Raw genomic sequence first — 26,364 nt, 5'->3', positions numbered from 1 at the left:
AAGTCCTTGTCTCATCCCTTAATATTAATTAGCGGGCGAATGAATCAACGGAAAAACATAAAGTAAACATTGAGGACAAGGAGGACATAAACCCCCCTTCGAACTTACCCCTGTGACAGCGGGTCTGCTATAGGGCTTCTAGCAGCAGTTTTCCCTGCCCAGGGTACCCCCACTCTACGTAATTCCCACTCATATGCTTGTCCCCCACTCCAAAAATCCATGGATATTCTTCTTCTGGCCCTACTGCCGAGTTACCGGCACAGGCAGCTCGCCCAGCTGTCAGAATCGACCGTGGCGCCCCACCTCTGATGGGGTCTCACTTATTCTGGTTGCGACTGCTGTCGACTTGACCGACCCCGTTGGGATGTCGACACTGTCGCCATCATTATATACACTCACATTAATTTTAATCAATTGATAGAAAACAATGTTATAAACAGTGCAAATGTAAACTAATAATTCGTCTATCCACTTTTATTGTGTTTTCAGATATCATTTCCCCCTTTTTAGCTCCAAAAATGANTAATAATTCGTCTATCCACTTTTATTGTGTTTTCAGATATCATTTCCCCCTTTTTAGCCCCAAAAATGATAATCCTAATAGCCACGCAACAGCCACGCAAATACCGTGGCTCCTGGATCGCCAGGGGCCAAAAACCATACTCCGTGGCGTCACTACTGGATGGCGCCCCTTTCGCGTTCTCATTTGACAATTTTTCCGTTTGACAATTTTTCCTTACGTCACCCCGAATACCGCACTCTGATTGGTCAAAATCAGAATTGAGGAAATTGTCATACATTCGGCCAAATAAATTCTGTCCCACCTGAAGGTGGTTCCCCCGTGTTAGCCTTATGGGAGAACCACTTCATGTCGGACAGAACTTATTTGGCCGAGTGTACGAGACATGAAGAATAGAGGGAAGGAGGTCGAACTGTGTACGGAGGTATGGGACCTAAATCGAGAATTTCAAATAAATCGTAGAGGTCGCAACAGTTGCTAGTGACCAGACACAGACGCGGTGGAGAGGGAACGTTAGAATGGTATTCGTGATGTGCATGAAGAATAGAGGGATTAGTAATTGGTTTTCAAATCATAAAATTGAATCATTGGTTTTCAAAACCACTTCGTAATTGGTTTTCAAATCCTCTTTAAGGGGAGACCGCGGTGAAATTTGAAACACTCGGCTCGGCCTTAAGAGCCATTGGATGACTTTTGATATATGAAGGGATATATAAAAAAAGTGAGAAAAATTTCGGACCAGAACCGTTTTGCCCCGTATATCCACCAAAAACGTCATTTTTCACGTTTTTAGCTTAAAAATGCTCCTTGGACCACAGTTTTCATCCGATTACAACTTTTTTTTTAAAACTAGCTCTACCCCTACGGCTGGACTTCTTGAGTGCTTTTGAAAAAAGAAGATTCTAAAAATAATTTTTTTGATGTCTAAATTATTAAAATAATTTATAAAGGACATAAGCATAAGAATTATTTCATTATTAATTGTTTTCAATAAAAGTGTGAATAAATAGATTTTCAATTGACTAGCTTGGAAAAGTTAGTGGCAACACTGTAGGATAATGTGACGGGTGAGAGAGGTGACCGAGCCGTCGGTGTCACGTCTACTCCTGTTCACAATCTCCCGTGATTCTGGTTGAAAATTGTTAATAATAAACAAAACTAAACGATAAATCCTTATCTGACAGGTGCCCATATTTTTTATTATTTTTTTCTCGTTTTTAGGAAAAAAAATTAGATTTTAATCTTTGTTTTAACCGGAGCTGTGTCAAATTTAGCGTTTTTCACATAAGACCCCGTGTTAAATAATGAATTTTCAACATTTTCATTTATAAAAACTTGAACGACAATTAAATGAAGAAAAAAATTAGGAATCCGAATCACACCGAATTTTTAGGCGATTTGTTGTAGTTTTTAAACATCTTTGAATTGAAATATAACCTCCTAAGGGTAGAGCTACTTTGATGTTCGTTATACTCCAACGAACAAACCCAAGTATCCGTTTTACTTTATATTTATTAGATCATGAGAAATTTTTTTTTTATTTTTTATTTTTTTTCTCTTTTTAGCAAATTCGTTGTTTTCCCCCCAATTTTATTTTGGTATAATATTTCGATTACGTATGATTACAACGTGGAATAACGAAAAACAACTAATTTTAGCATTTGCTAAAAAGAGAAAAAAAATAAAAAATAAAAAAAAAATTTCTCATGATCTAATAAATATAAAGTAAAACGGATACTTGGGTTTGTTCATTGGAGTATAGCGAACATTTCAAAAAAAAAAGTTGAAATCGGATGAAAACTGTGGTACACGGGGCATTTCTAAGCTAAAAACGTGAAAAACGACGTTTTTGGTGGATGTACGGGGCAAAACGGTTCGGGTCCGAAATTTTTCCCACTTTTTTATGTATCCCTTCATATATCAAAAGTCGTCCAATGGCTCTTAAGGCCGAGCCGAGACTTTCAAATTTCACCGCGGTCTCCCCTTAAGAAAATGGAGTTCACAGACTGCTTCATGATCTCTTGCTTCATGTCCCAAAGCTTCTTCCCATTTTTTCCGGAGCTCAATATTGTGTCAATATTAAGGGTTTTCAGACAACGATATCTATGATTATCATTTTTCAAGTGAAAAAAAAATTTAAAGAGCTGTTATATATTCTTCTACAACTACTTACTTGGTCTGGAAACTTGAATGAATTTTTGTTACGCACTCCATAGGCTTTATTTCTGTTTCTGTCACTAGTTGTGCCTGATTTACAACCAAGAAATTGTTACGTCTGGAGACGTATCGCATTTTTATTGAAATGAAAGAAAAATTGATAATGATTGAAAAATAATGGAATTAGGAAATGATGAATAATACGTGGTTTCAATAAACATTTCGCATTGGAGGTAATCGAAAGCAAGTCTCATTGTTAATCGATATTACTCGGGAAAATATAAGAAGGAATTTAATGAAGAAAAAAGGGTTTAAAAAAAAGAATAAGTTCATGTAACGATCATGTGATCGTTGGGTGGCAACACTTTGAATTGTCTCCAAGAGCGTTATCACCAGGGGGTTCAGGTATCCGTGCCGAGGTGTACTTTGGTGCATCGACATCATGTCATGCCCCCTCCTTTGACAAACACATCAAAATTCATACACATACATTAATTAGTACATCCTCGCAATCCGAGGTAATAAAAGAGCGTCGATGCACCCCCAAAGTTAGTTCCCGCCGTTCTTCGTTCCGGGTCATTTCTCGCGTCGTCTAAACCATTCAAAAGTTGAAGAATTTGGTCCTTCTTCTTACTTCTCTCTTCAAGAGAAACTAATTAAGGTGTGAACTTCCGTTCCGAAAAATTGTAAATTTTTTTTACGTGAAATTATTGTGAAATCTAACCAACCGAATATTGGATTACTTCAAGAAACTACAAAAAAATGGATGAGTAAAACAAAATAAATAATAAATTTGATGTAAATCGGGAAATGACATGGTGAAAAGTTGAACGCTTTCAAAAATTCAAGAAAAAAAATCAATAATTATTGAATATTTGAGAATTTTAGTTCGGGGAACTCAATATAAAAAAAAGTTTCAATTCTTGATGTAAATTTTCGCGTTGATTCGAGGGAAAAATTTTATATTGTATGACAATTTATATTCAAAATTGGTGAAAATTAATCCATTTGTAAATTGTTTACTTCAAAGAACTTAATTTAAATAAATATTGACTTCATTTATTGTGAATTTTTATCCTCTATTATTCTAACAATTCACTCGACTCCAATCCCGAGCTATTACCGAAAGGTAGGCTCAAAATAGGAGAAAATAACTGTCATAATTTTCCAGAATTTATTGGATTATTAAAATTATAATTGAATATTTTTCCTGGGAAATCATGACGTAACAAAGTGGGGGCTCGTCCGGGATAAAAAGGGTGAATTGTTGGAATAAATTGAAAAAATGGTAGGAAAGAAAAATTGATTTGTGTTCAAAGGAAAAAGTCAAATTTTGGTAATAATTTTTATTGAACATTCTCGAGGAAAATAAGTCGGGATGAATTAATTTTGTGGGAAAAATAGAAGATGAATCTCCGCAATGATTTGAAAGATTATTTTTGATCTTGGACAATTTCACATTTTAAGGTTTCAGGACTCACTTTTTCACCTATATTGCCCATTAAAAAGGGAACAAAAATTGACAATAAAAATTAATTCATCAATTTCAATAATAAAATTCGATTTCCATAGAAAATTCAATTTCCAGATTAAAAAAAAATTATAAGAGTTGGCTTTTAAATGGTTTGACAGTCTGGAATTGTTTTGAGTTGAAATTTCTACATTTGGATTTGAATTGGAAATATTATAGAAGATGAAATTGCTTGATGGATCAATTTTCATTTTTGAAGATTTCAAATTTTGGCCACTTTGAAAATAGAATTTCGTATTATTTTTAGCTGAAAAGGAAACTGAAAATTGACAGGAAGAATCGAATTGATGAGGAAATTGAGGTTGAAATTTATTGGGAAATTCCGAACTTGATTTTGTTGAGAAATTCAATCAAAATTCATATTAATTTGAGTCTGGATAACAAGTACATTTGGAATAGTCCTTCCCCTTTCCCCTCTCAGTTGAGTCAATCTGCCTGGCAACTACGACACGCCTTTCGCGTAACCCGCATTACCTAACGCGCCACGGAGCTCATGCCAGCTTGCGTATTGTACTCTCTCCCTCTTCCCCGCGATACCTAACTCTCCAGGCAACTTGCACTCGCGGTATTCTCCGTATTCTTCCCCTCTTTCCCTTTCCATGAAGAAATATTACCGTTATTATTGAAAAGTTTGAATCAAAAGTAAACTTCAAATTTCAATTGACATTTGATCTATCAATTTTAGACATAAAATAATAGCTAATTCCAGGAATTTTTACAGAAAAAAAATTTTTTTCCTTTCTCCAATTCAACTATTGGAGTTTTGAGTTTTTTATAAAATTTAAATCACTCCTTTTACCATTGAATGTTCTCAAATTAAAATAATTTTTCACTTGTGAAAAAATTGTCAAAGTAGAATATTTTTAAACAAATAAGTAATCAATGAATAGAAATTTTTCTCTTGAGATTTATCTCAATCATTCAAATCGATTCAATCATCTTGGAATTTTCCTCTTGGAATTTTAATATAATTATAAATAATTTCACCAACAGAATAGAACTTTTCATAATCCAATATTGTAAATTTAAATATTTTTTTGGTTGGTTTGAATTTCAATTTTCAAAATAAATTGTAAAAAAATTTGAACAGAAATTCATCATTTAATTATTTCACATCTTCAGTCCAGAAAATTTTCCATGGAATCAATTGTCAATTTTCAAATGAGAAATATGAATTTTTCAATTAATTGTTGTCATTATAATAATAATTATTAAATGCATTGAATTAAATTTTCAATAAATAAATTATAATTTTCACGGTTTTTGTACATGCGAGAATTATTCATTGAATGATCGAAATTTGATGTTGAAAAATAAATTGAATAGAAAGTGGACAATTAGAAAATATTATTCAACAAATTATTGAGTCAACAAATTTTGTTTTCACCTTAGCAAAATTTGATAAAACCTTCTAGTTGGATCGGAAACAAATTCATCTTCTAAATAATAATAATAATAATAAAAATATTCGTTCAAAAAAAAAATTTAATAATAGTTTCAATGAAATTATTTTGAAGAGAATAATTTCATGTGGCCGTTGGAATAAAAGAGGAAATTTTATATTGTTTTCAGGGAATCGTGAGAAATCCAATATGTAACAATTAATTCATTTGAAATTTCAATTTTTGCTAAAAAAAAAAATGTCGAGAATAAATGAACCAATATTTCTATGAAGGATGCTTTGCGTTTAGTTTTGGAATTTAATGGGGAGAATATGAGTATTTTGATTTTATTGAAGAATGTGAAGATGCACGCAACAGTCTTCCCTTGAATTTTGAGTCAACATTAGTCAAGTTTTTCCGAATCAAATTGAAGGATGAAGCACGAGAATTACTTTACGGTCAAAAATTTGAAAATTGTCAAGAATTTTTCACGTATTTGAAGAAAAATTATGGCCCGAGAAAATCTATTGACGGACTCGAAGGAGATCTCGCCAATTCATATCAGGAAGAACATGAGAAAATTATCTCTTATTCTATCCGCGTTAGGAATCTTGGTCGATTATGTATTGAAATAAATAAAGAGGAAGACGGTGGACTTCCAGACTATGATAACGTAATTGAAAGGAAAATGTTTCGGGCTTTCTCAGATGGCTTACTTCGAGAAATCCGTTTGGAAATGAAGGGTCCTCCTTCTGAAAATTTCGAGGATGCCGTTGAACAGGCATTAAAAGCTGAGTCAAAGTTACAAATCATACGCAATTTACGTGGACATAAAGAAATGATTTCAGACAATGAATGTGAAGAATCTGAAAATGATGAAATTGATGAAAATGCTAACGAAAATGAAGGAAATGATGAAAACGAAGAAGAAAAATTATCCACAGGTCACGAAGAGTTCAAAGACATGAATTCTCAAATTCATAATGAATTCGATCAAACCGTGTTAGAGTGTATGCCTGTTGACAATCATTGCAATTCGGAAAAAGAAGAAAAATGCCATGTGATGTAAAGCCACGAACTATATCGGAATCAAAAATTATAATTCATGCAATTTTCAAATTGCTCGAGTTGAAAAGAAAAAAAAAACATTTGTAAATAATAATGAAAATGTTGAAGTAAAATTTGAATTTCGAGAATAAAGTAAATGTTTAAAAGCAGAGAATTTACACGAAAGACACATCAGTGGGTAAAGACAAAATGTAAATGGAGTGGGCATTGATGGAAAATGAAACCAATTTCCGTTTCAATAAAAAAAAAACAAGAGAAATTTTAATTTATTCGATTGAATAGACTTCCGATTGAGGCACCGATTTCTTCAAGCAAATATTATAAAAGCATAAGAAGTTGATTATGAGGCACGCGTCGTTTTGATAAGGGGTTCTCATATCCCTACATTGTATCAGGCGAGAATGCACCAACCGTGGTTCTCATTCTTGTACATGAGGGAATTTTTGGAAAATATCAAAACTTTGAAATATTTCGAGAAAAAAAAAGAGGAAAATAGATGAAAAAAAATTTTTTTTTTACTAATATATTTTTTTTTCTTCAGGAAAAGGAAAAATGATATATTTTGGAAGTTCAATAATTCAGGTGGTGAAATACCTGAATAATATCGTCATTATTAATTTTTTTTTTGGTAAATAAAAAAGTAAGTGAAAAATTATTTTAGAAAGGAACTCAATTCATAAAATAATAAAGTCTTCAACGAAAGAAAAAGGATAATGAGAAGATGGGTAAAAGAAAGAAAAATTGATTGACATTTGAAAAACATGGCAAGAGGGAAAATAAAATGGATAATCAGATACACATTCAAAGGGAGAATGAGAATAAATGAGCATCAATAATTAGGAAAATGAATGAAATGATGAAAATAAAGGGACAATGGATTATTGATTTAAAAAAAATGGTGTAAAAAGAAAAGATAAGAATTTACATTGAAAAGAAGATAAATGCTATTGGAAGAAAAGTCTTCAATGGAAAAAAAAATCATAAAAAGGAAAAATAAAATCCTCGGTTGAAAGGTCTCATAAAATTGAGAATATATATATACATAAAGGAAAAAATAATGAACTTCAGAGCCAGAGTGAGGACTGAAGCACTAAGAATGGGTCAGATCCGAAGCTAAATGATAAAAATGAAAATTTTTTGAGATATTCTATTAATTAAAGAGATCAAGATCGAAGAATTTGTTACCAAGAAAATGGAGGCAAAATTTGGTTTTATGTGGATATTTCTGTAGCTTACAGGAAAAGCAACTCGTTAAAATGTGAAAAGATGTGGATTTCGATATCCACCCGAGCTCCAATTCGGTAGCTTAATGGTAGAGCACCTCATGCTCTTTAAAAAAATCCATGAAACGTTTTTTGTCCCCAATCTATTCCGCCATACTTGACTTAGGAATATTTCATTCTTATTTTTATTTATCTTATTTATCTTATTATTCATTTTAAGATGAAATTAGATAAAATAAGAAATGATAATTTAAGATAAGAAATATACATATATACCTACATACATACATACATATGAATACATACTTATGTATACTTAGGTATACTTATGTATGCTTATATATGCTTATGTATGCTTATGTATGCTTATGTATAGTTATGTATGCTTATGTATGCTTAAGTATACTTATGTATGCTTATACATACTTAGGAATATTTCATTCCTATTTTTATTTATCTTATTTTATTATCTTTATCTATTATCTTAATATTGAAGTTATCAAACGAGACCTCGAGAAAAGACTACGGTCGACCAGGGGAGGAAGATTAGAAATGACAATGAATTACCATGAAATATTTGTCAATATTTAATACTTGATGCAACTTGAATAGGTGAATCGATTATTATTTATAATAATAAAACCTTTTTTAAATCTTTATGAACAATTGAAATCTACTGATCCCAACTTGTTCTTTTCCAGTTGGAATCCTTCCCTCTCTTATATGATTGGACGAATTCGAGAATCATCTGGATAATTGGAAATTGTTTTGTTGGAAGAAAGAAGAAAATGAAGTATTTCGAGTCAAACCTTCTCTCTTTCTGTTATTTCCATCTGGGTTTTGGAAGAGAGTTGGGTTAAAGGCCCCAGATAATTGAGATGATATTTCAGTCATTAATTTACTGAAATTTCATTCCAATTGCCTTTAACAGATATGTAGTTGTCGGGGTGACAACTTTTTGAAAAGAGGGACTAGTTGCGTTTTGGTTATTTTCCTCTCTCTAATTTAAATTTTCACCCCAATCTCTTTTCATCTGTAATAAACACGTTACTATTAAGTCAAGAGTATTTAATTATATGAATCCTATATAAATGAAAGGAAAATATTGACCAGCGGTAGCTCTTGTGATTCAAAGGGAAACTCTATATTTCAATAAAGGGATGAAAAATGAATGGTGAGAGAAAGGCATTACTTGCAGCCTGCCTTGAGATCATCAAGTAAATATCGACTAATATAGATGAAATGAATATTGATATTATATCTCTTCATTCTATAAGTCATAAAGAATAATCAATTAACAACAAGTCAATTATGATTTAGACTTGACCATTTCGAACTTACGGGTGGTACGCGCGCAAAGCGCGCATATATGTCTAGTGTATAAAAAAACGAAAAGACGTGGATTTCGATACCCACCCGAGTTCAATCCCGAGAACATCTTCATTTCCTTGTTTCCTTCTTCTGAATCATCACCTCTTAAATTTCATAGTGATTGGAGAAATCTTCAAAACCCTCATAAGAATTCTTGGATTTGAAATCTCGATTGATTAGACAATTTATTTTGAAAATGGTCAAATTATTGGATTTGAAGTCAAGATAAATTGACAATTTCGTTTTTGAAAAATTGTGATTAAGACGAGCTCTTGACAATTTGTGGCAGAATTTTGAGCCTGCCATGACGCAAACAAGAATGAAAAATCAATCAAGTTTTTTAAAAATCAAATTTTGGAAATTGAATTTGTGTTTGGAAATCATGATTAAGATGAAGATAACATGATTATGAGAGAATCCTTAGTTCTAATCTCGACTTGATTGAAACTCAAGTTTAATTGAAAAATAAATTCATTTTTGGAATTTGTGGTCATTATAAATCAAGAATGGGTTAAAGCTTGATCGTTTGACACAAACAAGAATGAAGAAAGATAGAAGAAAATTCCGGAATTTTTGGGGAAGACTGATTTTCGAATCATATGAAAATAAGAGAATAATCATTGAAGATTTTATTTTACAAAGCTATAAGAAAATTGAATAGTTTGTTGAAGAATGAAAATTTCACTATAGAAAGAAAATCTCATCATCCATCAAAAGGAATGGTTTGAGAAACAAAGGATCATGTTGATTAAAAATGAAAATATTGAAGACTTTGTTATTGAAAATGAATAATTGACAAACGATGACAATGTTATGAACGACAAGTATTGAAGGGAATTTTTTTTTAAATCGGAAATCCTATAAATAATCGGAAAACTTAAAAGTTACGGAAAAGAGGTAAATTGTCATTTGGAAATATTCGCTGAATTTGGATATTATTTGAGACATGGGACAAAACCGAAGCATCATTCATTTGAAATATTTGGATAAACAAAAATTTAATCATTCAAGAGGACTCCAGAGACGACAAATGGGAACAGAAGCGCACACAAAATTACTAAATAAAATTTTATTTGCAGGGAATCTCTTCTGTTTGGAAAAAAGAAGGCAACAATGTGCCAATTGAATTTTTTTTGCTTCAATAAATTTTAAACGGGAAATGAAATCAAGCGAGAGAAACTTTCATATTCATAAGCATACGCTTCTCGTATATTTATGAAATATCTATCAAGGAGAAATCGGTATTTTCTTGATAGAGGACTTCATTAAATGATCAGAGCTGAAATAATATTATTAATAATCATAAGTAGACATAGAAAAATGCGGCCCAATTTGGAAGTTTGGCATCATAATTTTCGTTGGCAAAAGATGAAGGAAAAAAAAGTTGGATTCATTATGAATACATTAAAAAAAAATTGGTATGTAATTTGGAAATGATGCAGCAGCATTAGTATCATCATCATTATGATTATTGTTATATTTGAATGTTATTTTGGATGATTGCTGAAACGAACCAAGTTACAAAATGATTTTGAAACATTTGAATGGGTTATGAAAAATTATATAAATTTTGAAAATGAATGAATTGTAGAAATCAAGAATTAAATTTTAAATTAAATCAACGGTCAGTCACTGGAAAACACGTCAACCAGGACCAGGTGAAGTCACCATCTAGAAACTCGAATCATCCCTCTGTGCTCTTTCGTCTAGGTGTCTCTATCGCGGAAAAAAAAATGTCAATTGAATAAATTCCGCAATAATAAAGTAATTCAACTACAATTAGTAGTGAATGTACTGTGCACAAACCAAGCACTTCGGAAATTTGACAAAAATTGATCAGATAATTAACGATGCTCTTCTTGAAACAAATCGATGAGTTCCATATATAGAACAACATTCTTCATAAACATTATATTTGATGAATTACCACGGCATACGCAATCATGTGGTAAGAGTGTTTTGAACACTACAATTTAAAAAAAAACTGAGAAAAATTATCAAAATAAAAAAATTATTTGAAGAAATATTTAAAAAAAAAAATTTGTAAACACAACGTCACTGAATTTAATCATTGAAATAAGGTTTGTATAGACCATCGAAAATTTTAAATTACTTCCGAGCATTTTTGATTCAATCAATAAAATTTGTGGAACAAGTCAATTGGTTCCATTGAAAACTATTCTTCATGTACAATTAAAACGGAAGAATATCCCCAGTGTACGCAGTCGCACCGTGGGCTTCCTCTCTATGCAACTGAAGAGAGAGACAGAAGATCGTCTAATCAAAGTATCATTTTATTTCCAAAAGCAATTGGCAAAACTGAATTGATACAAGAGACATAAGAGATGAGAGTACAGAGGATCATCAGAAATATTACGCAGAGACATCATCGTAGCAGGACTCGATACAAAAAAAAAGTGAAGTGATGTAATTTCTTTATGGCCTTTCTGAAAAAAAGTGAAGTGATTTAAGTGCAAACTTGATAGGGAAAAAGCAATGAGAATGAATGGACGAATGATTTATTATAAAAATTTTGATGTATCAATAATAATTTCGATTTATCGAATGGGAAATTGAATTGTGATATTATTGCAGTTCTGATCATATTGTTATTTCTTCTTCGAGACGCTAATAACTTGGGAGATCATTGCAACTATTGAAAATCAGAAAAACAGGATATTGATAATGAAGATTGCAAAATATGAAAACAAGAATGATACAATGGATTGAACGATTGTTCTCCGATTTCATCGATAACAATCGTCTAATCAGGGGGGTGTTACGTCTGGAGACGTATCGCATTTTTATTGAAATGAAAGAAAAATTGATAATGATTGAAAAATAATGGAATTAGAAAATGATGAATAATACGTGGTTTCAAAAAGCATTTNCGAAACAAGTCTCATTTTTAATCGATATTACTCGTGAAAATATAAGAAGGAATTTAATGAAGAAAAAAGGGTTTAAAAAAAAGAATAAGTTCATGTAACGATCATGTGATCGTTGGGTGGCAACACTTTGAATTGTCTCCAAGAGCGTTATCACCAGGAGGTTCAGGTATCCGTGCCGAGGTGTACCTTGGTGCATCGACATCATGTCATGCCCCCTCCTTTGACAAACACAACAAAATTCATACACATACATTAATTAGTACATCCTCGCAATCCGAGGTAATAAAAGAGCGTCGATGCACCCCCAAAGTTAGTTCCCGCCGTTCTTCGTTCCAGGTCATTTCTCGCGTTGTCTAAACCATTCAAAAGTTGAAGAATTTGGTCCTTCTTCTTACTTCTCTCTTCAAGAGAAACTAATTAAGGTGTGAACTTCCGTTCCGAAAAATTGTAAAAAATTTTTATGTGAAATTATTGTGAAATCTAACCAACCGAATATTGGATTACTTCAAGAAACTACAAAAAAATGGATGAGTAAAACAAAATAAATAATAAATTTGATTTAAATCGGGAAATGACATGGTGAAAAGTTAAACGGTTTCAAAAATTCAAGAAAAAAAATCAATAATTATTGAATATTTGAGAAGTTTAGTTCGGGGAACTCAATATAAAAAATAGTTTCAATTCTTGATGTAAATTATCGCGTTGATTCGAGGGAAAATTTTTATATTGTATGACAATTTATATTCAAAATTGGTGAAAATTAATCCATTTGTCAATTGTTTAATTCAAAGAATTTAATTTAAATAAATATTGACTTCATTTATTGTGAATTTTTATCCTCTATTATTCTAACAATTCACTCGACTCCAATCCCGAGCTATTACCGAAAGGTAGGCTCAAAATAGGAGAAAATAACTGTCATAATTTTCCAGAATTTATTGGATTATTAAAATTATAATTGAATATTTTTCCTGGGAAATCATGACGTAACAAAATGAACACCTCCGTGTCATTATCAAACTTTTAATTTCATTCAAAAATAATCATAGAAATCGGAATAAAAAAAGAGCATAAGAAGAGTATCGACGAATAAATTGGATTTGACGGCAGAATCAACAAATACACTGATGTATGTAAACTCTTATGTCCGTGAGTGGGTCATAGTGAACCCAAGAGCCACCTGCAGGAGTCTTCGTCACCTACCGTGGCGATTCATTTTCCCTCCCCATTTTCAATGGAAGTCCCCATCGCAGTTCGACCTCCTTCCCTCTATTCTTCATGACCACGAGAGCTTCGAAATTATCGGGTATTTCCCGATAGGTTCGTTGCAAATAAACGAAGGAGTCATGTTTTTAGCCTAAATAACTTGAAGACTTCGTTTGTTTGCCGGGAGCCTATTCTCGAATTGAAATCGTACGATCGAATTCGACGAGTCCTATGCGACTCATGGTACGCCTTATGGGTCGCATGCGATCTGCCGAAATCAAACGCACAATTTCAACTCGAGAATAGACTCCCAGGAAATCTTGAGGGAAATACCTGATTAATTTTGAAGCTCGAATGGTTTTCGGGAGAGAATTTTTCTATCCAGATTTCGGCCAAGAGAATTGCACCATGAGACGAAATCAATCTGTCAGTTTCGGCGAACGGTTCACTCAATTGAACCATCTTTTGTTGTTTTTATATAGCAACTATCCCGTGAAAAGCCTGCAGGTTGTACCCATAGAGGCATAATACCTAGAGCGCTCGTTCGACTCCCGAGCTTACGGAAATTCAGAGAGATAGCCTGCGTAGCGGTCCACTCTCCCTCTCTCCCCTCTCTCTCCCCCCCTCCCCCATCTCTTCGAATGAGGTCTGGCCTGACGTAAGGACCCTTGTGAAGTTTGTACACTCCCTCGCAAGGATGGATTCACTCGTTTTCTGGACGAATCTAATTGAAAATTTGTGTTCGAAAACTGGCTCGATGACCAAGCAGCAGGGGTAGAAGTACAACCTTGCAAATGAGGTTTGCCCTGAAGTGAGGGCCGTTACGAGGTTTGTACACCTCCAGAGAGCGAAAAACATACTACTTTTACAAACTAATCCAATTGAATATTTTCGTGTGAACACTGCCTTGTTCACTAAACAACAGGGGTTGCTGTACAAACTTCAAAATGAGGTCCGCCCTGAAGGGAAGGCCCTTGTAAAGTTTGTAGACCCATCCTGAGTGAAGTTCGAAATGGGGTCTGCCCTGAAGTGCGGGCCCTTACAAAGTTTGCCCACCTACCCTTGTTGTTTGGCGAACAAGACAGTTTTCCAACAAAAATATTCATTTGGATTTTTCTGGAAAAGGAATCAATTCCTTCCTCACGAGAAAGTGTACAAACTTCGCAAGGGTCGTTACTTCAACGCGAACTTCATTCCAAGGTTTGGACACCTGCCCTTTCCGCTTAGCAAACAAAACAGTGTTCCAGGAGAAATGTCAAGTTAGCCTCGCTAACGGAAATGGTGACTCGTCCACTCAGGAAGGGTGTACAAACATTACAAGGGCCTTCCCTTCAGGGCGGACCTCATTTTGAAGTTTGTAGAGCAACCCCTGCTGTTTAGTGAACAAGGCAGTGTTCAAACGAAAATATTCAATTGGACTAGTTTGTAAAAGTAGTGTGTTTCTCGCTCCCGGAAGGTGTACAGACTTCGTAAGGGCCGGCACTTCAGGGCAGATCCCATTTCGAAGTTTGTACACCTACCCTTGTTGTTTGGAGAACAAGACAGTTTTCCAACAAAAATATTCATTTGGATTTTTCTGGAAAAGGAGTCAATTCCTTCCTCACGAGAGAGTGTACAAACTTCGCAAGGGTCGTTACTTCAACGCGAACTTCATTCCAAGGTTTGTACACCTGCCCTTTCCGCTTAGCGAACAAAATAGTGTTCCACGAGAAATGTCAGGTTAGCCTCGTTAACGGAAATGGTGACTCGTCCACTCAGGAAGGATGGAGAAACTTTACAAGGGCCTTCCCTTCAGGGCGGACCTCATTTTGAAGTTTGTAGAGCAACCCCTGTTGTTTAGTGAACAAGGCAGTGTTTAAACGAAAATATTCAATTGAACTAGTTTGTAAAAGTAGTGTTTCTCGCTCCCAGGTGTACAAACTTCGTAAGGACCGGCACTCCAGGGCAGACCCCATTCCGAAGTTTGTACACCTACCCTTGTTGTTTGGCGAACAAGACAGTTTTCCAACAAAAATATCCATTTGGATTTTTCAGGAAAAGGTGTCAATTCCTTCCTCACGAAAGAGTGTACAAACTTTGCAAGGGTCGTTACTTCAACGCAAACTTCATTTCAAGGTTTGTACACCTGCCCTTTCCGCTTAGCGAACAAAACAGTGTTCCACGAGAAAAGTCAGATTAGCCTCGTTAATGAAAATGGTGACTCGTCCACTCAGGAAGAATGTACAAACTTTACAAGGGCCTTCCCTTCAGGGCGGACCTCATTTTGAAGTTTGTACAGCAACCCCTGTTGTTTAGTGAACAAGGCAGTGTTCAAACGAAAATATTCAATTGGATTAGTTTGTAAAAGTAGTGTTTCTCGCTCTCTGGAGGTGTACAAACCTCGTAACGGCCCTCCCTTCAGGGCAGACCTCATTTGCGAGTTTCTACAGCTACCCCTGCTGCTTGGTCATCGAGCCAGTTTTCAAAGACAAATTTTCAATTAGATTCGTCGGGAAAACGAGTGAATACATCCTTGCGAGGGGGTGTACAAACTTCGCAAGGGTCCTTACGTCAGGGCAGACCTCATTTCGAAGTTTGTACACCTGATCTTACTCGATAGTTTATTATTATTGAACTGCGAAATTTTTATAATTTTAGGGATGTACATACTCGAGACTCATTTTTTGCTTATATTTATAAATTTTCAGAGTTTGTACCTTTCCTATTCAATTGATATTACGATTTATATATTGGCTGTGCTAGCTTTTAAAAAGCTAACACAGCCATTAAAAGAAAGATAAGAGCAAAAATTTTTTTTTTGCGCAACAAATGAGCAACAAACATAAGCTTTTAAATGCAGTCAACGTCTTTTGATTGTGCTGATTTGGCTGTGCTAGCTTAAAATCCCTCCCAATAGTGATGATTTGGAATCTCCTGTAACATGACCGATCGTTAATAATCTTTGAAATGTTATAAGTTAAGGCTGCCCTCGAGATGAGACGACTGTATTCACCATGGCCAGAAAAAAGTTGGGTCAGAGCTTAAATGTCCACATCCACATACACGTAACCACACGCATTTTGTCCACAAAAGGGCAGAGCACCGCTTCGAAGTCCGCACGTAACAATGTGCGCGGCAACCACTGATCTCTATATAACTGGATAGCTTGTCCTCATGGGCACAGCACGCCAAAAGTGAGGCGATTTGAACCGGAGTCTATTCCCGGCGGTGGTATTAAATCCGGTACCAGTGCGCATGCGTCATCTAAATTGTTGCTAGTGGGAATGGTAATTTTACCGTGCGTTCATAACCAAAATTTCATTGTGGAGTTGAGTCACGTGTTATTATTTGTCTTGTGATATTGTTTATTAACTGTGACGAGGCGATTCTTTATTTTTATTTGTTTTTATTTTATACTTTGCCCAACTACACACTGCCCCTAAATGATAAAATCCCGCCACCGTTGGATACTCCTTCCCTCGATTTTCCTCTCATCACCCCTCTATTCCCGCCACTGGACATCACGAATACATCAGCCGAAGAAAGACAACAGTTCCGGCCCTATCGGATAAACTGAAGGAGCCGTTGCTCCCCACACAAACCACCCATACATGGGCCTCGGCAACCCACCGCCCTCGACGATCCCAGCGAGACATCCCTGTATTGTGGTCATCGTCACCACTCACCCGTACTGATTGGGCCCGATTGCTCCCGAATTCCAACCCGAAGGACTTCGGCACCTGATAAACCCCCACGAATCACGGAGAAAACGAAGAGACCGACACTCGTGTAACCGCTGTCCTGGACACTGCCACGTGCGCCCCAAGTTAATTGAATTATCAGTGAACGTACCTCAAAGTCGATACATTTGGTTTTTTTGTTGGGATAAAGAGGATTTTTGGTGCCCGAGCTCATCCCGGCCGTAGTTACTGTGCCCGTGGAATCCAGAAGGAGGAACGAAGGCTCAATCCCTGCAGTCATCGAAGGACTCGGATTAGCCCTGAACTGGAAGTCGTGAGTACGAGTTGTCCCCCTCATTTCCCCCTCGCCTCAAGAAGTATTCCTTTCTATACCCCCCCAACGGTGAGCCTACACTCTTTGTTTCTTCCCCATTTAGTTATTCTTCTTATATTTAGTTGCATTCCCTCGACACGACTAGCTTCTCCCCTTTTTCTGCATTAGAGTCACTCCCCTTTTTACGTGTACAAAAGTTGCCTGGCCTTACCCATAACCCTAGATCCAAGTAAAAGGCATTTCTAACGTCTTACGACGATCTAATATGTAAATTAATAGAAATATAGATATTTAGTTAATTTTACCCCTCATTTGTCCTCATTATTTAATCGGCCTAAATCCCCTTTTTAGGAAATAATATTAATTAAATATTGAAAGGTCACATAACTTACCAAGGAAAATAATTTAAAATTAAGTTGTTGAAACATTGTATCTCATATGAGTTACAATGGTTTGTGTTTATTGTAAGAAAGATAAAACACAATGGAAAAATCTATCGTTTCATGAGTGAGTATGTAATATCGTATAGTCGATATTCACCCTTGGCGATTGAAGGATTCAATCAAATAACAAATGATAAAATAGAAAAATGAATAGAATAGGAATAAAACCCCTTGATGGATACCATTTGGACAAGATTTGTTTTTCATCCATTCATCATTTTTCATGAGCATAAAGGTGGTAAAATNTTTCATTGTGGAGTTGAGTCACGTGTTATTATTTGTCTTGTGATATTGTTTATTAACTGTGACGAGGCGATTCTTTATTTTTATTTGTTTTTATTTTATACTTTGCCCAACTACACACTGCCCCTAAATGATAAAATCCCGCCACCGTTGGATACCCCTTCCCTCGATTTTCTCCTCATCACCCCTCTACACCCGCTTGCACATCACGAATACATCAGCCGAAGAAAGACAACAATTCCGGCCCTATCGGATAAACTGAAGGAGCCGTTGCTCCCAATATAAACCACCCATACATGGGCCTCGGCAACCCACCGCCCTCGACGATCCCAGCGAGACATCCCTGTATTNATCATATTACCACCCCCCATTTCGTATATCATGCCCACGCATGCACATTGTTGTATATTTTAGTACCACCGCCGGTGATAGGGGCGCTGGGTGAGCCTTCAATTTGCTTCAGAAGCGCTTTAGGGGACACGAACAAGCCATCCAGTTATATAGAGATCAGTGGCGGAAACTTTGTCCACCCCCAGTTGTCCACATGAAAGATTGGAACATCACTGAAAGTATACATGCTTGATTGCCACACCCTCTAAATACACAAAAAAATTTACACAATTGAATTGTGCACTTGCATTAAGTCCGCACAAAAGTATTGCACACATACTATTCGTGATCGCAAAACCGCAGTCAGCCGCTATGGCCAAAAATGCGGGACCGTGGAGAACTACTAACTTGCGGAGCTGCTCAGAACCCTAACCTCAAATAGTGCTGAAATATCAAATTGTTCCAAGTACACGCCGTGAACTAAATTTTGATCGTATAACCTACCGATTGTTTATGAAAATGGCACAGAACAATTATCTCAAGAATTCGAAAAGGGGATGCTGTGTTCCACAGTGCAAAGTAAAGGATAAACTGAATTTAAGTTTCCATAGTTTTCCATCCGATTTAATTTTACGGAACAAGTGGATGGAAGCATTGAAACTGAGAAGAATTTACGATGAAAACATGAAAGTTTGCAGTCAACATTTCTCCCTTGACGATTATATAAAGCGGCGTAAGTATTTCATGTAGAGATGAATATTCTATAATGAAATTAGCCGAGTTGGTTGAGTCCATTTTTTGTTGAATATCTTGTAACCGAAAGCAAGTTAAAAAATTTTGGTAATGAACTTTTTTAGGTCTACATTTTTTGTGTCTACATCAATGAATAATTTGCTATTTCATACTCCAGAGCCTTGACGCACTACCATCAGATTGGTTCCGCAAGATAGTAATTCTACAAACCCCCACCAGACGGCGAGAAATCGATTTTGCGATCGCGAATTGTCAACCTTTTAAAATTGTACATGCATCCAATTCCACAGAGCCTTTCAACACATGGAAATCGACACGTTCATTAAGTGCACAATTATATTCTCCACATTATAGAATAAGTAATCATATCTACACATTGCGCATTTCCAATTCCACAATGTGTAGATTGAACAACACACCGATATTTTATTTTTTTTATCAAACTGAATATCTAAAACATACGGAATTCACTTTTTTAAATGAAATTCCACACGTTTTTGGTGTGTTGTTGAAACTAGACATTGAGGAAATTGAAACACGCCATGTGTAGATATGATTACTTATTCTATAATGTGGAGAATATGATTGTGCACTTGGCGAACGTATCAATTTCAATGTGTTGAAAGGTTCTGTGGAATTAGATGCATGAGCAATCTTGGAAAGTTGACAATACTATGTGTACAATACTTTTGTGCGGACTTAATGCAAGTGCACAATTGAATTCTGTAATTTTTTTCGTATATTTAAGGAGTGTGACAATCGAGCATGTGTACTTCCAGTGATGTGCCAATCTTTCATGTGGACAACTGGAGGTGGACAAAATTGCCGCGCACATTGTTGTGTGGCCTTCAAAGCGGTGATCTGCTCTCTTGAAGAGAAAATGCGTGTGCTCAAGTAGATGTGGACATTTAGGCTCTGACCCACCTTTTTCTGGCCATGGTCAATACTGCCAGATGAGACGATATTCGCGATATTACATTGACGAGTGGCGGCGTTAAAGCTTACAAGATGGCTGACATAAAATTTTCCAATTGAAAATTTTCAGTCACACTTTCAGGTCCTAAGAGGATCAATGGAGTAACAACCTATTTATTATTGAAGAGCGTAATTAATGTTGGTATCGCTTAATTAAGAATATCCAAATACTTTGGCTATTTTTTCTACAGTGAAAAAAAAATGCTCTACTTTTGTAGTCGAACATCAGAGCTTTCATCTGAGCCCCATTTAACCCTAAGTTTCGGGACATTTTACAATGATTGTTTTATTTAAACTTTGCAGGTCTGACTTTGAATCTCGATATTGAACTGTTAGAAAACCTTTGAAAAATCTGAAAAAAAATATCTTTTGGAAATTTCTTTTGGAGGAAGATTGATGAAATAATTAAGAAATTGCAATTTTTTGAAAATTACGAGCATTTTCTATAAATCATTTATAAACCGTCAATTTTCCACCATAAACATAATTTTGTCGAAAACTTAATAAATGTATTCATATTCATAATTTCACCAGAAATCAATTTCATGTCTATGAAAATAAGGTTTCCGAAAATTTAAACAGTTTCAATTATTGATTGGAACTGGCTGAAGCCCCTCCAGGGCGATTTCCTAAGGATAGCGACAGGGGCCATGAAAACGACACCAACAGACGCACTAGAAGTCGCTCTTCACCTGCCACCACTCGATCTTCTAGTGGTGTGCAAGGCACGGTCAGCAGCCTAACAGGGTCATGTGTCAGGGAGAATGGATCCCGGCGGGGGCGGCACACGTCAAGCTGGCTATCCTTAAGAAAAGCTCCTTGTGCATGCCCCAAGACAGAATGACCAGAAAGTACCAGATCAGGGAGGCCTTTCAAACCTATATTCCGGAGAGGGAAAACTGGAAAACGATTAATAAAACACCAGGTACCAATGTCATGCACTGGTAAACGGATGGCTCAGGGTCCAGAGATCGCTTCGGAGCTGGACTGTATGGGCCAGTGGAAAAATATAAAAGTAGCTAGTCCCTAGGGGCCACCGCGACAGTTTTCCAAGCAGAAGTTCTTCCCATAAAAAAATGCACAGAACTACCGGAAGATCGGTTGACAAAGGGCAAGTATGTATATATTTGGTCAGATAGACTGCTATCAAAGCACTCACGAACCCCAGTGCTGACTCAAAGCTACTCTGGGAGACCATGGAATGTAATGTAATGAAGTAGCGGACGGACTGGCGAAGCAAGGGTCACTGAGTGTAACCGAAGCAGAGCCAGTCGGAGTCCCCCTAGCTATGGGTAACAGAATTATTAAAAGCAAACTCAGACAGAGACAAAGCAACCGCTGGAAAAATATGAAAGCCTGCAAAAAAGTCAGGACCAAATTCGAACCAAACTAATTTTTATTTTGCCAATTTTCAACTAGCGATTTTTTTGGGCCAAACAAGACTTGTTTGAGAACGTAGTCATTTTTCTCTCAGTGTAGGCGTCACCGCGGATGCCCTCTGCAGATTCTGCAAAGAGAAAGAGGACAGTCTTCACATCCTGTGTGTCCAGCACTAGTTGTGATGAGAGCACGTTGTTGGAGGACCGCATTGCCCACAACTGATCAAATCGCAAACAAGGAGGTATCGCACTTGTTAAGACTGGCTATTAAAGCCGGGTTGTAACTATAATCCGAACCTCAACTCAGGCGGAACTAAATACCTCGAAGTTGCATTCGGTGGCATAGGGGAGGCTAGTTCGACCATCCGCACGTGAAACCTAAACCCAATTATTTATTTATAAACGACTATTTAAAAAATAATTCTGTGCAAAATGTAATTTGATTGACGCTGAATGTTCATCATTTTTTTCAAATTTTTCGCGTGTAATTTAATTGCCAAATTTGATGATTGAAAATGGTTGAATCTATAATGAGGTCTGTATCAAACTATAAAAAATACTTGGATATCCTTAACTGAAAAAAAGAAAAAAAATTTACGTCTGAATTCAATTTTTTTAGTTTAAGAGCGCGAGGGTCAAACAGCGGAAGGATTATATCTCGCAAGAGTCCAACGTCGCAAGTCCAAAGCGAGTCCAAAAGCATAACTCACAAGGGCCAAACGAACACAAGAGTGAAATAACAGGAGCAGGGAGGATAATGACTTTCAAGTCTCTTCTGTTTAATCCTCGCGATCGTTTGACTCTTGTGATTGTCTTGCTTTCTTCTCTAACTTGACCCCGGTGATGGCCCAGTCTGTCTCTCCTGGTTAACCCTCGTGGTCGTTTGATCCTTCAGAATTTCTTGTTTGCTTTCATTGTTTGACTCTTGCAGGTGATGATCCTTGTAACGTAATACCTTCGCTAGGGATGACCTGTGCGACATTTTAACCTCACGAGACATGACCTTTGTGAGGTTTTATCCTTGCGACATTTCTATACAACTCATGTTAAATAAAAAATTTAATACACGAAAATATCACGAACCAGCCATTGATGCCAATATACAATCCTAATTGCAAAATACTATTAGCTTCCTCTGGATTCCCATCGAAAGAGTGTACTACCCCTTCCGTAAGCTCTCCTTTGTGTTTCCTGAGTATATTAATAAAGTCCTCCGAGGCATTCCGGCAGTGCAGGAACATCGGTAGCCCGAGACTCGAACACAGAGCAAGTTGCATTTCAAAATACTTCTTCTGTATATCCTTCGAGCAAAAATTTAAACGATCGTAGTCCAGACCCATTTCTCCAATCGCGACGATCTTATCACGATTATTCGACGCTAAAGCTGACATTGACTTTAAGTACTCCTCGGGATCGCCAAATTCTTCAAATACATTGCAACGAGTTGGATGAACTCCAATTGTTGTAAATAATCTTGCTGCATGAAACAATGATAAAAATAATTCAATTATATCAATATTTGACAACTTACTCGGGAACTTTCGGATGTAATTCGGATCTGATACGACTTTGAATGAAATTGCCTCATCAAGGGTCAACCTCTATTTACAACGTTTGTTATGTATATGAATGGAATGAAAAATATATTTTCATCATCTGAGATTTAAAAGATAAACAAGAATACAGGAGTTGATTTGATGCCACACATAACCGCGCTACCTTCATAAAATGTATCCGACTCAATAACCAGCCAACATTTTATGAGATAAAGCAGTCAAAATAATCAATTCATGTGAAATAATTTCGGTCCCCAACAGAAAAGAATGGCTTTATTTGAAATAAATCACTAAAGGAGCTCAACTAAATTATTTGTGCATTTAGAGTGCATGATGCTCCACTAATTCTATCTTCTTCAATAATCCAAAAAGCTCTGCATACTCACAATCTGTTCTGGCAAGTGCAAGAGCTTTTCTGCTCTCCTCAAGGCTGCCAGAAGTAATGATAATCCTCGACAAATTATTCTTCCAACTTCTCTCCAGTACCATATTCAAGTCAGGCTGATGTTTCTGAGATCCATGGTAAATCCCCTGATACATAGGGTCTAATAAATTCGCCCCGATATCTATAAACGAATCCAATCGTCGTAACGCTTCATTGTAAAAAAGTGATTATAACGAAGAGTGAAACAATTTTAATACGATAATTCAAACATAACCCTATCCAACTACGTCCACCTGATGCCCCATGGGGAGTCATAGAATCTGAATATTATTAATACTTCACTCATATATATTACCTATGAACTTGCGTAAATTTGTCATACTCCTATTGCTCATGCGACCATGAACTTCTCTACCAGAATGATCTTGACAAACGTCGTGGTACCGTAGGCTAGCAGGCGTCCCTTGTATGGCTGGCCATGTAATTAGCCATTTTCTTCATTTTTCAGATACACGGCGTCGGGGAGGTACAAACGAAGCAGTATTGACCATGGCCAGAAAAAAGCTGGGTCAGAGCGTAAATTTCACTGATACTTTCCTATCAATCTCCTTCTTCTTCTTTTTTATGGCTCCAGCTGCATTGGCTATTCGACCGTTATCCCTCTACGGGACATTTCAAGAGTTATTGGTAAGACAGATAATTCGGCGGGAAGGTGCGTTACCATGGGCCGTCTTACTCTTAAGGGGTAACGGAACCGACCACAACGACGTTTTCTTGGATTCTATGGAAACTATCTCAAAAACAAGTTTTCTTGGATTCTATGGAATGAGAATCAATGAAACTTTTTCCCCGTATTGAAAGTAGCGGAACGCATCGCTCTCATCTCATGCTTTTCTTATTTATGCAAAAAAAAATTGCAAATTATTTAACAGCAAGGACCAGCAGGGTTGGGCATGTAAAATACATACAGTAAAATACCCAGTATTCTACACGTAAAATACCATGTATATTACACTCGAGGTTTTGACATGTATAATACTCTATGTATATTACTCGATGTATAATATGATAATATACTGAGGACCTTATGAGAGTGGTCTCAGGTTTGAGTGATGGGGGACATCGACGCATGCCTGAACTCCAAAGAGTGGTGGTACCCAATCGGGACCATTCTCATACGGTCTTTAGTATACATGTATAATACTAGGTATTTTACGCCCCAAAGGTTGGTCACATTGGATACACTACAAATCGTTAGCTTAATAGCAGAGATTATAGGGGAGATGAACAGGGCCAATGTAAAGTGTTCAACAACAAAAATCGTAGCGGTGGGGCATGGACTACGATGGAGCGTACGGAACTGTTGGTATGATAGGGCCCGAGCATAAATTTGTCGATAACCGGAAAGAGGTTCTCAATACGGTAGCTCCTCGCATTTTGTAATAATTGTCAGGAATGTAAAATCGAACATATTATAATCAATAGTATAATGAATGCACAATCTAATGATCTAAAAGTCTTTTCCTTTTTCTCGACATATTTATCATTGACACGTAGGTAAAAAAATTCATAGAAAATCCCAGCGCTGTCGCTGGAAAACTTTATAGTTTTCCAGTGATTCTATTGAATAATTGTGCAGATTTTGTTTTTTTTTTACTATAGTAATGTTCGATTATATATATTTATTCCCCCCCTGAGTGAGAAAGGAATATGTATCGCGCTCGCTCCCACTCATTGTCGTCTCCGTCGCGCTGTCACGTGCCCGTCCTCCACCAAAATTAACGAGTGCGAGTGAGAAAGAAAATGGAGAAGAAGGAGAGAGAAAACATTCCAACTCGTTTGAAACGGTTGGAACGTTTTCGTCGTTCTCCAGCGATCTACACTTAATGGGATTAATTCAATAATAGATTAATGAATAAGATTTTTCGCAGATTATTGCGAGATTTAGATGAATGGTTTGCCTCCTTCAGTGACCATCAAAAATTGTCTCCAATCGACAATATCTTCCGATGAAATGAAACGATGTGAATGAATCAAGTATCAGTTTGAATCTTTAAAAAATTAATCCAGAGTGAAAAAAAATCCCGGCATTCCACTCTGAGATTTCTCTCAGAGAAATTGTCTGTGTTTACCGAGAAAAAAAAAACGTTGTTCCTAGGAATCGATGTGTCTTTTTTAGGCAGCTGCATTTCTGAAATGCAATGAGCAAGCAATGTTAAAATTGAGTCATTTTGTAAAAAATTTCTAGTGACATGATCCTGAAAATCAAAGGAAAGTTTTGAATTCAGGAATGATGTCTGTAGATTTCAGTAATATTTTCGCGGAAATTCCGGGAACATTTATTGGGAATTTTTATCGCGTTGCCGTAATACGGAAATTTCAAGGAATTTCGTCATAGCAAATTAAATTTTTTTATAAATTTCAGTCCAATTATATGTGTACGTCCACGTGAAAAGGGCCCATTTTATCGCATCTAATTTCCGAGACATTCACGTTTTTATCTCCACTCCATTTATCCTATTATTAAATTGATTTTTTGATCTTCTATACGGACGTCACACGGAGAAAAATAAATCGGTAAAAGTCTTGCGATCGCAAGGAGTTTCCCGACGATCCCCATTTTTCATGCACGAAGAACAATGAAGCTTTTTGGAATCTTCGGGAAATTCTATCCTATCCTACTCAAGTAGGAACGGAGGAATGCATTTTCAAAAGCGCGGAGTAACCCCGAACGGTTCGCCGGCATCGAGTGAGCCCGGGGGGCTCCACCGATTAGAAAATTCATTTCTCCTCCCCCCCCCTGCCTGCCTAATTGCGAAGAGGGAATGAACGCAACATCTATCAACCGAGAATAATATTCTCAATGAATGACAGTGGTTTCATTCCCTTAGTCTCTATTAGGAGAGGAGGAATGAATTTTCAAAACGCGCAGTAACTCCGAACAAGTTCATCCCATTC

The 26,364-nt window shown here is 36.2% G+C and overlaps 1 protein-coding gene and 1 long non-coding RNA gene across 3 annotated transcripts in view; one reads left to right on the top strand and one right to left on the bottom strand.

The window, feature by feature from the left end:
• The window catches only part of LOC107045472 (putative deoxyribonuclease TATDN1), a 45,245-nt gene extending 21,187 nt beyond the window's left edge, over positions 1-24,058 (bottom strand). Inside the window, exons 1-4 of one of the 2 annotated variants that reach the window (XM_015267766.1) lie at positions 23,762-24,058; positions 23,408-23,587; positions 22,549-22,942; positions 22,048-22,436 (exon numbers count right to left, since the gene is read on the bottom strand). In XM_015267766.1, the coding sequence (XP_015123252.1) occupies positions 22,292-22,436; positions 22,549-22,942; positions 23,408-23,587; positions 23,762-23,801 (759 nt within the window). In that variant the 5' untranslated portion in view covers positions 23,802-24,058 and the 3' untranslated portion in view covers positions 22,048-22,291. Of the gene's footprint in view, positions 1-22,047; positions 22,437-22,548; positions 22,943-23,407; positions 23,588-23,761 lie in introns of those variants that run through there. The other variant, XM_015267765.1, reaches the window with a different exon arrangement.
• LOC107045473 lies at positions 3,125-9,053 on the top strand. Its single transcript, XR_001461443.2, has 2 exons — positions 3,125-3,338; positions 8,378-9,053. It is a non-coding gene; the product is annotated as an uncharacterized LOC107045473 (long non-coding RNA).
• Positions 24,059-26,364: the final 2,306 nt, after the last annotated feature.

This window comes from Diachasma alloeum, unplaced genomic scaffold (genome assembly GCF_001412515.2).
Source record: "Diachasma alloeum isolate Michigan unplaced genomic scaffold, Dall2.0 Dall_scaffold_00946, whole genome shotgun sequence".
In the NCBI taxonomy this organism is placed as follows: Eukaryota; Metazoa; Arthropoda; class Insecta; order Hymenoptera; family Braconidae; genus Diachasma; species Diachasma alloeum.
The sequence above is the reverse complement of the archived record's forward strand: the minus strand, read 5'-3'. Positions and strand labels throughout refer to the sequence as shown.